This window comes from Solea senegalensis, linkage group LG4, assembly GCF_019176455.1.
Source record: "Solea senegalensis isolate Sse05_10M linkage group LG4, IFAPA_SoseM_1, whole genome shotgun sequence".
NCBI lineage: Eukaryota > Metazoa > Chordata > Actinopteri > Pleuronectiformes > Soleidae > Solea > Solea senegalensis.
The window spans coordinates 25,098,118-25,109,208 of NC_058024.1; the positions used below are offsets into that span (position 1 = coordinate 25,098,118).

Genomic DNA, 11,091 nt, shown 5'->3' on the forward strand with positions numbered 1-11,091 from the left:
AAATAAAATTGTGTTTGGTTCTAGATGAATATTCTTTTTATCTTTTTTTTGACAAATGAACAAATGAAGTCTAATTTGTCATTAGTTTTGCCATTCTACAAATATTCACACAGCAAAAATTCTAAAATTAAAACAGTGCTACACTTAAATAAAACTCAAATATATTTAAATATATCATATATATGTGTGTGTACATGTTCCATATTTTTATAAACACTGGATTTTATAAACTTTATGACAACTTCACTGTATTTTTATAAATACATAATTTAACTTCACAGTATTTATTTATTTGGATTTTATAATAACTGTAATTGGAGCTAATTTAACAGTATTAATTTATTTTCATACTAATACTACATTTTATAATATCTTTTTGGTATTTTTTAAATACTAAAAAAGTAGTAGGGTTAGTATTTTATGAATACCTAATTTCATTGAAACTTCACAGTATTTATTTATTTTTAGAGAAATACTGGATTTTATAATAACTTTGTAACTGGAAGAAAAGTGACAGTATTTTGTTTTATATAAATACCGGATTTTTACAAAATAAATACTGTCTCAGTATTTTCTATTGAACACTTTATTTAACTGCAAAAAAACACACTTTATTAAATTAAAGATTAAATAATCACTTTACGGGAGTTTCCCGTAACAGCCACACACACACACACACACACACACACGTATATACATATATATCATTTCACAATAAAACAGAAAAATAGAGTTTTCTGAATTATTAGTGATGATGCAAGTTTTTGTGACTTGTAACCTACATTAACAAGCCCTCGTGAGCTGATGCTGAAATGTCTCCATAAGTCAAATGTCCTCACAACGCAGGTGATTTATCAAAGAATGAGTCCTCACACGCAAACACACGCACACTCATAATCCCTGTTGTGACATTGTATATTAATAAACTTTTTATTGACTGTCTGGAGATTAAATTAAATTAAGTGTCGCCCCCCCACCACCACACACACAGTATTTTGAAAAAGTGATTGTTGGTCACGTGGTCTGGCGAGCTCAATAGGCTACTGAAGGTATGTCTCTGCGGTCACGTGGGTACACGTTCGACGCTGTTCCGGAATGTGACGGAAAAAGCCGAACGTTTTCTCTGACGCGAAACAAACGGAGGAGAGGAAACACGCGAGTCCAGTGCTGACACAGAGGGACAGACAGAGGACAGAAAGACTCAAAGACTTTCATGATATTAGAAATAAAAAGAGAAGAAGAAGAAAACAGGACGCGTGTGCCCCTCCCCGTTTTTATTTCATTGTTTTCATCTGTGAAAGTGTGAAACTTGAGTTAGAATCATGGGATGAACGTGATTCTGCTGTCGGTGAAGATGATGATGAAGATGATGATGATGATGATGTGACAAAACTCGCACGTAAGTATCAATAATATATCAATAAAAACCTGGTTATCAATAGACGTTAAATCAGTATTCACCATGAAAACGACTCACAATAAGACTAAATGTAAATGTTTTTTTAATAATCCGCTGATTTGTGTACATTCTCAGAATAATAATTCTCAGTGATACATGCTGCCAAAGTGTCTTAAACTCTATTTATGTTTTTAAATCAACAGTTTAGTTAACAGAGTTTCATCTGTTATTTTTTATTTAGTGCATTCATTTAAAATGCAGACTGGAATAAATCACTTTGTTTCTTGACATTTTCATGAATGATATATGAACTTTAATGTACAACATGTCATATTCTTCATGTAAATGATTTAATGTCTTTATATTTGATATCATATACTGTACATAACTGATTCTAGTCTCTTTTTACACTAACAATACTAATTCATCTCTGATTTTCATCTGACATTTAAGGGATAGTTCAGGGTTTATTTTATTTCGATTAGTTTTTATTATAAAAACTGAAATTTACTCAATTCGTCACAGTATTTTCATAAATACTGGACTTTACACTCATTTAATGTATTTCATTGTGAAAAAAAACAACTATAAATTATTATTTTACCGTTGCAGTGATTTGAAGCGGCTCCGCCTCCTTGTGTTGAATTATAGATCAACTTTATTTGTGTTATGTGCAGAAACAGCAGCAGCAGATCCCTCAGGGGGGGGCGGAGCAATGTGTCTAAGCTTTTACTCTTCAATCTGTTGTTATTTATGTTATTTACTATTTACTTCTGTGTTTCATCCTTAAAGCACTTGTCTGTAATCTTCTTCCTGTTGCCGCATATTCTAATAATATATATATATATATCTTTAAGTTTGTGGAATCGGCTCATTTAGCGACATATATATCGCTTACATTTGTCGTACAAACACGATCAAAGTCACTGCTGCACACACTGGTGCTCTCAGTGGATGTAAATGTCCTCATTCATCAAATATACCGACACGTGTAGTGATGCGACCGGGTCATGTGACCGGGTCATGTGACCACAGATGAGTGAGCTGAAACCTGATTACAGAGCAGCAGCAGGAGATGGGTGAAGTCAGGCCACTGTGCTTAAAACAACATTAAGTCCACATTAGCTTCACACCTGTCTGCCCATTTCCTGCAGTCAGACACTATATATAACATCATTACAGGCACAGTTTACCCGAACCCAGGCACTTAGTGGTCCCTCCTCCGTCCTGTCATGTGATCATATTTACGGCTTCACTCGCGTCGAAAGATGCCTCATAAATTGCCCTTGAAACAAAGCTGTCAGCAGAGAGACAAGGACAAACTGGTTTCACACACTTAACAAATAAGTCTGCTTGAGTCTATTCAATGTGAAGAATATGTTTGTTTCTTAACCTCATCTTTAAATGGACTGGAAACTTGCTCACTCTCCCACACCAAAGTCCATAGAGAAAATCAGTGATTTTAGCTCTCAGGGACACAGGAGCTGAAGTGGATCAACAACTCGTGTGAGCTGTGATGTTAAATCGTTGATTTTCCTTATGGACTTTGGTGCAGGAGAGTGAGCGTTTACAAACTTCTTTATAAAGTCACGCAAACTTCTGTTTGTGTGGTTCTTAGAGCAGCGTTGACTGTGTGTCAGCACATTACACAACCACCCTTCACTCAAAACCCTGAATTATCCCTTTAACGTTTTTTCATATTTCTCAAAAAAAGAGATAATTATGAATAATCAGAAATGTGAGTTACAATTATGAATAAACAGGAAAATGTTTAAAGCAGATGTGGACGATCTGAATTTCAGTTAATATGAAGCAGAAAGAACTTTCTTATCAGACCTTGTCCACACAGAAACACATTTCCCTGAACAATCTGTTACAGATGAACATTTTTGTTGAAAACAACATGAAAACAAAAGGGTTTGGGGATCTGTTTTCAAAATGCTTCCATGTGGACACAAAGCCGAGCTCGTGTTCATATGTACGGCCCTTCAGTTTACAACAAAACAGATACCTGAACTATCCCTTTAATGTGAGTGACTTCCACAGAATGTTTTTAATTTGTTTTGAATTGAAAACATCTCGTAAGACATCGTCATTTTCATCACAGCTTGAAAACAACAAACTTCTTGACTGAAAACAAATCAAGATTCAAGATGCAAAAATCTTTATCATCAAACATTTCATAACAATGCAACGTCATTCCCGGGAATTCAATTCCCAGTGAAAATGAAGAGATAATACAAACAAAGACATTTAAATGCACCCACAGTGTTCCACTCACATTTGTCCCAGGTAACCATGGTGACGGAGAGCGTGCCCAGCTGGTTCCACCGGGACTCCGACGAGGGTCTGGTCCACGTGAACGTCGGAGGTCTGAAGAGGAGCCTCTGCTCCAGCACGCTGAAGAAATTCCCCGACACCAGACTGGGAAAACTGCTGGCATGTGACTCAGAGGAAGACATCCTGCAGGTGAGAGGGGGCGGAGTTAAAGTGACGGTTCAGGTATATGAGGTACTGACACACAGTGAGTGCGCCCCCTGTGCCGACAACGTGCAGGTACAGGCAGGCTCGCTCTGAGTGACAACATGGGAACAACAGGATAACCCAATACAATCTAAATTAAACTATGTAAACCACTCACTCTCCCACACCAAAGTCCATAGAGAAAATCAGTGATTTTAACATCACACACACACACACACACACACACACACACACACAGGAGTTGTTGATTCACTGCTCAAATGTCTTATTTTGTGACTTCAGTGTTTGAAATCCTTCTTTCAGGTTTACATCAGTGACTCAAACTGACCACACGAGGCAGCAGTAGACCAGTAGCTCCCGTGTCCCCACAAGCTAAAATCACTGATTTTCTTTAAAGACTTTGGTGTTGGAGAGTGAGCAGTTCATAAACTTCAGTTTCCAGGCAAAAAAAACCCCAGAGATGAAGCAGCAAAAACTTTTTTAGGACAGCTTACACTCAACCTCACATAGATTTACATGACTTCTGTTCAGTGGATACATTGTCACCGAGTGTGTGAGTCCCTTATACAACCACATTTAAAAATACATGAACTTTACCTTTAAAGCATATTTTTACAGATGACTGACAGATTGTTATGTTTCCATCTCAGCAACCATAGACCATTTACAGTCCTCTTCCTCCTGAAAAGATTTATAATTTATTAATCATTCTCCTCCTCCCTCCTGCAGGTGTGCGATGACTACGACATGCAGCAGAAGGAGTTTTATTTTGACAGGAATCCCGGCCTCTTCCCGTACGTCCTCCACTTTTACCAGACGGGGAAACTCCACATCATGGAGGAGCTGTGCGTCTTCTCCTTCAGGTCAAACTGTCGTTGATCGTCAAACTGTCGCTGATCGTCAAACTGTCACTGATCGTCAAACTGTCACTGATCGTCAAACTGTTGTTGATCGTTAAATCGTCACCATCGTGATCGACTGTTGTTGATCGTTAAACCGTCGCTGGATCGCCAAACTGTCACTGTCACTGATCGTCAAACTGTTGTTGATCGCTAAACTGTCGCTGGATCGCCAAACTGTCACTGATCGCCAAACTGTCACTGATCGTCAAACCGTCGCCGATCGTCAAAGTCGCCGACGTGCCAAACTGTCGCCGATCGTCAAACTGTCGCCGCCAAACTGTCGCCGACAAACTGTCGTTGATCGTCACAACCGATCGACTGTCGCCGATCGCCAAACTGTCGTCGTCGCGTCAAATCAAACTGACAAACTGTCGTTGATCATCGCCAACCGCCATCGATCACGCCAAACTGTCGATCGCCAAACTGTTGTTGATCACAAACTGTCGTTGATCGCCGCCAAACTGTCGATCAAACTGTCGAGATCGCCAAACTGTCGATCCAACCGTCGCTGATCGCCAAACTGTCGCTGATCGCCAAACCGTCGCTGATCGTCAAACTGTCGTGAGATCGCCAAACTGTCGCTGATCGCCAAACTGTCGTTGATCGCCAAACTGTCGTGAGATCGTCAAACTGTTGTTGATCGCCAAACTGTCGCTGATCGCCAAACGATCGCTTGATCGCCAAACTGTCGTTGATGTCGATCGCCAAACCGTCTTAGATCGTCAAACCGTCGCTGATCGTCGCTGATCGCCAAATCGCACTGTCGCGATCATCAAACTGACGCTGATCATCAAACGTCGCTGATCGCGTCGTGATCGCCAAACTGTCGTTGATCGCCAAATCGGATCGCCAAACTGTCACTGATCGCCAAACGTCGATCGTTAAACGTCTCCAAACTGTCACGATCGCCAAACTGTCACGATCGCCAAACTGTCCGATCGTCGATCGCCGCCAAACTGTCGTCGCCAAACGTCGATCGTCTCGTCAACGTCGCCGATCGCCAAACTGTCGCCGACGCCGCCAAACTGTCGCCGATCACAAACTGTCGCCGATCGCCAAACTGTCGCCGTCGCCAAACTGTCGTTGATCGTCGCCAAAATCGCTGATTGTCGCCAAACGTCGCCGATCGCCAAACTGTCGTCGCCAAACTGTCGCTGTCGTCGTCGCAAACATCGCCAAACTGTCGTTGATCATCGCAAACTGTGATCGCCGCCAAACTGTCGTCGAAGCCGCCAAACCGTCGCTGATCGCCAAACTGTCGATCGACCGTCGATCGCCAAACTGTCGATCGTCAAACTGTCGCTGATCGCCAACGTCGCGATCGCCAAACTGTCGGATCGTCGTTGATCGCCAGATCGTTGATCGCCAAACTGTTGATCGTCGAACTGTCGTTGATCATCAAACTGACGTTGATCAAACTGACGCTGATCGTCAAACCTGTCGCTGATCGCCAAATTGTCGCTGATCACAAACTGTCGCGTTGATCGTCGAACTGTCGCTGATCATCAAACTGACGTTGATCGTCAAACTGTCGTTGATCGCCAAACTGTCGTCAAACTGACATCAAACTGTCGTTGACCTGTTGTCTCCACAGTCAGGAGATCGAGTATTGGGGCATCAATGAGTTCTTCCTCGACAGCTGCTGCAGTTACCGTTTCCATGACCGCAAGCTGGAGAGCAGCCGTCATCGCAGCTGGGACGACGAGAGCGACGCCAGCAGCATCGACACATCTGTGGACGAGATCTCTGACTTGAACAGGTGAAAACACTGGAGTGCCGGCGTCTCTTTGCGAGTCTGCTCCTAACTTGTCTTAACCGTCTTCCTCCTCAGAGACATGCAGCACTTCCAGAGGGTATGTTGTGGGAACATCAGGAGGTGTTTGTGGCTGACGCTGGAGAATCCTGGTTACTCCATCCCCAGCAAGCTGTTCAGTCTGCTCTCCATCACTGTGGTGATCACGTCCATCGCCATCATGTGCATCCACAGCATCCCGGAGTATCAGGTCTGTACGACTGGACAGTCAAGACAGAACCAAACTGAAATACAACAGGAAGTTCATGACCTCTTCTCAGAGTCAAATCTGAAAACATGTGAAATGTCACGTTTCCTGAAATTTTGATTAGTTTTCTGAAATGTTGTAGTGAGTTTCCTGACCTAAAAAGTCTTGATTTGCAAAATGTCGCAGTTCGCCGGAAATGTTGCTTTGTTTTGTGTTTGCTTATTGTTATTTTCCTGAGAACACAAAAAATGAGTTGGGTTCTCTAAAAAGTTCTTGCTTGTTCAGAAGGATTGTGTTGTATGAAATGTTGGTTTCCAAAAGAGTTTTTGACATTAAGATGAGATAAACCCACAATTGTCCCACATGAGGAACATTGGCAGTGTTAAAGCAGCCAACACTCACAAACAGGTAGAAATTTGTAAAATTAAATACTATTAAATATTTGCAAGAAACAGAAACAATATGATAATAAAACAGATGACAATAGCTTTGATATTAACAGTTTAAATCAGTTTATATCAGTACTCTCAGCATGCAGGGCCACCGTACTGGCAGTCATGACATCATTTTTGTTGTCTCTGTAACCATGGAAACTCTAAAAAGTGCTAACAACTAACAGCTAATGCTATGTATTTAAAGTTGTCTGCAGTGGTTTAATTTGAAAATAAAGTCAAATATTTCCTCTCGCTCACTCTCAGACGTTTGACTCTGACGGGAAGCTGATCGAGGACCCGACCATGCAGACCGTGGAGGTTTTCTGCAGCTGCTGGTTCACCTTCGAGGTGAGGACACAATCTGAGAGACTAAAACAGTCTCTTTGCAGTTTCTTTATGTGTGTAAGTATTTATTATTCTTTTTGTCTGTGTGTGTGTGAGGTGGTGACGCGGCTGCTCCTCGCTCCGAACAGGAGGAAGTTCTTCCGTCATCCTCTGAACATCATCGACATCGCGTCCGTGGTTCCAATCTACGTCACGCTGATCTTTGACGTGACGCTGGGCTCCGAGTCTGAACTGGGAGACCTGGGTCGACTCATACAGGTCAGCTGACTTTAGCAACTCGGTGACGTGATATGATGTTCGCCATAAACAAACAACTTCTCTGTTTGGATCGTGTTGAGTTTAAACTCAACGTGGGAGACCACAGACACAAGCAACTTTGTGACACATTTTTAATCCTGACAAAGCACAGATTAGACGATACGACACAGGACCACACACTAAGCACTTTCAGGGAGGAGATTCCATGGATTTGGGATCTCACAGAAACTCACAGTGTACGCATATAAACACTGTCTATAAAACTGTCCAATGACGTTAGAATGGCGTCTGTTAATCCCCTCACTCTACAGGATAATCTGTATGAATCAGACTAAAATCAGAAGTCGGAAGGACCAGATTGGGACCGAAATCTGGCCAATTATCCTCTAGTGTGGGGCGGGGCCTAAGAGAAACACTTGTACGTGATTTGATTGGCTAACACAGAATGTGTTTTGATTGGCAAACGCTAATAGCTGCTGCTATGAAAATCCAACATTTCTCAACCTCTGACATGCAACGTGAAGTAAATCAGAGGTGCTTTTACATTTTAAACAAACACATTTTAAGAAGTGGAAAATATGGTGAAACTTCACGGTGAGAAAATCAGCAACGACGGAAGCAACAGCAGCTTCTTCTGCACATTTCTCTGTGAACGACACTTTACTCCAACATAGTTTTAAGATACATGATGTTTATTATGATTAAACTTCACAAACATTGTAAAGTTTGTGCCATTTGATTTAAACCTGGACTTTTGTCCTCAGGTTTTCAGACTGATGAGGATCTTCAGAGTTCTGAAACTGGCCCGACACTCGACTGGACTGAGGTCACTGGGAGCGACGCTGCGAGTGAGTCCACACATGCAGAGTCTGAGTTCCCTGACTTCAGACCATACCAACGTGTCTTCACCTTAAAGTGTCAGAATTTACATGATGGGAATTTTTGTCCCCTTAAGGAAGACAAGTCCCCATGAGGTGACTGTGTGAACACATTTAGGTCCCCACAACATGAGTTATACCTGAAACACACACACATCCACACTAGTTTACACAGGTTCTGCTTCCATGAGGACAACTGGTCCTGACAAGGTCAGTGTTTCTGACAGAAAATAGGTCATTAATGATTTTAAAATGTGGCCTTTGGTTTGTTGTCTTTGGACGTGTGTGTGTGTGTGTGTGTGTGTGTAACAGTGTCAGTGTATCACTTACATCAGCAGAGAGTCAGTGTAGTACAGCAGCTCATGTTCCACTCTCATCTATCGTAACAGAATTCACCTGTGTGTATTCTAAATATATAAACCATTACGTGAAATATTTATGGTTTCCTCTCCCGCGTCTCTAACGAGGTCTCCTTCCTCCATCTTGTCTCTGCAGCACAGTTACCGTGAGGTGGGCATCCTGCTGCTGTACCTGGCCGTCGGAGTGTCTGTCTTCTCTGGTATCGCTTACACTGCAGAGTATGAAGAGGTGAAATATATAAGTTCAGGTTTATTTATGTTGTCAGCGATGACTTCACTGCTGCTGTAATCCAGTCACTGTTACTGAAGAAAACATTAAACATTAAAACAAGTGTAAGTACCGCTCTCTCTCTCTCTCTCTCTGTGTCTTGTTCCAGGACGTGGGTCTGGACAACATTCCCGCCTGCTGGTGGTGGGGCACCGTCAGCATGACCACCGTCGGCTACGGGGACGTGGTGCCCGTCACGGTAGCGGGGAAGCTGGCGGCCAGCGGCTGCATTCTCAGCGGCACGCTGGTGGTGGCGCTGCCCATCACCATCATCTTCAACAAGTTCTCTCACTTCTACAGACGACAGAAAGCTCTGGAGGCGTCGGTGAGGAACAACAACCACAGGGAGACGAGGATGAGCTGCGAGGAGGATGAAGAGGAGGAGGAAGTATCAGATGAGGACAGCTGCTGCCTGGACGGGGATGATGATGATGATGATGATGATGACGATGCAGATTATGAGGATGATGGTGGGGTCATCAATTACAGCTACGTGGAGTATCCGTCACACACGTCAGTGAAGAAGAAGTTAGTGAAGAAGGAGCCGTGTCACCAGTGAGACTGTGTTCACACTGGAAGGTATAATCTGCTCAGACTGGCAAGTCTGTTCACACTGGAAGATTTAATTTGTTCAGATTGACAAATCTGCGTTCATACAGGAAGACATCATCTGCTCAGATTGGCAAATCTGTTTACTCTGGAAGACATAATCTGCTCAAATTGAGAAATCTGCATTCGTACTGGAAAATATTATCTGCTCAGACTGGCAAATCTGTTCACATTGGAAGATATAATCTACTCAGACAAGTCTGTGTTCATACTGGAAGACATAATCTGCTCAGACTGGCACATCTGCGTTCACACTGGAAGTCATAATCTGCTCAGACTGGCAAATCTGTTCACACTGGAAGATTTAATCTGTTCAGATTGACAAATCTGTGTTCATACTGGAAGACATAATCTGCTCAAACTGTCACATCTGCGTTCACACTGGAAGATATAATCTGCTCAGACTGAATGTGACAGATTCTCGTGTCGCTGTGTGATCGGTCACTGTTGAACTCAAACCTGGAGGAATATAAAGTCGCTGCTTCTCAAACATTAACGTTACACTTGACTCTGAGTTGAGTGAAGCTCTTTCTTTCTGTCGTTTGCTTCCTTTGGCGCGTGCATGTCACTTTGTTCAGACCACGTGAAACTGAGCTGCTGTGAAATAACATGCATGCAAATGAACTGAAATAAACTGAATAAAAACAAAGACAAATGTGTGAAAATAAAGTCAGTCTAATGTCTCGATCACTACTTTCAACTTCTTCAAAAGAAGATGACGTCCATTTTGTGAACTAAGTTTGGGGCGGAGCTTTGCCATGATCGACACTCTTCATGTTCTCTTTAAACTTCTTTGGTCACAGCTTTAAAAATGTTTGTTATGTTGATGATGCTGCAGCTTCTGAAGGACGAACAGAAAAAACTAAATGATGAAAAGTGAAAACTTGAGCCAGTGAAACATGAACTGGTTTGTTTTCATGTCTGAGTGAAACGTCGACATCCTTTTTCACTCTGTTTCCTGGAGAATTAATCAAACATGTCAAACTGTCATTTCATATCACTGAAGACACTCACACACATACAAAGTCCATACCTCAACTATTTTCAAACGTATTTCCACAGTTTTCTGTCTTGAAAACTGATGAATCTAAAACTTATCAGATTTCTTTTCTGCATTTGAAGCACTGCTGAAATTTGGAATCCTATGCTTGAACC

At 42.1% G+C, this 11,091-nt stretch overlaps 1 protein-coding gene across 1 annotated transcript; it reads left to right on the top strand.

Moving 5' to 3' along the window:
• Nucleotides 1–1,256: 1,256 nt before the first annotated feature.
• Nucleotides 1,257–10,605, top strand: si:dkey-43k4.5 (potassium voltage-gated channel subfamily S member 2). The gene is made up of 10 exons (XM_044024000.1): nt 1,257–1,399; nt 3,692–3,868; nt 4,613–4,746; nt 6,380–6,544; nt 6,617–6,788; nt 7,484–7,567; nt 7,661–7,822; nt 8,587–8,670; nt 9,196–9,288; nt 9,437–10,605. Exons 2-10 carry the CDS (start codon nt 3,698–3,700, stop codon nt 9,884–9,886), a joined length of 1,515 nt encoding a protein of 504 aa, XP_043879935.1. The 5' UTR covers nt 1,257–1,399; nt 3,692–3,697; the 3' UTR covers nt 9,887–10,605.
• The last annotated feature ends 486 nt before the right edge of the window (nt 10,606–11,091 follow it).

What these genes read in the sequence shown, in the direction of transcription:
- si:dkey-43k4.5 (XM_044024000.1), top strand. Translation starts at nt 3,698, where the DNA reads ATGGTGACGGAGAGCGTGCCCAGCTGGTTCCACCGGGACTCCGACGAG. An exon ending in CAGAGGAAGACATCCTGCAG is followed by an intron (nt 3,869 to 4,612) that starts GTGAGAGGGGGC and finishes TCCCTCCTGCAG; the next exon opens with GTGTGCGATGACTACGACAT. An exon ending in CTGTGCGTCTTCTCCTTCAG is followed by an intron (nt 4,747 to 6,379) that starts GTCAAACTGTCG and finishes TTGTCTCCACAG; the next exon opens with TCAGGAGATCGAGTATTGGG.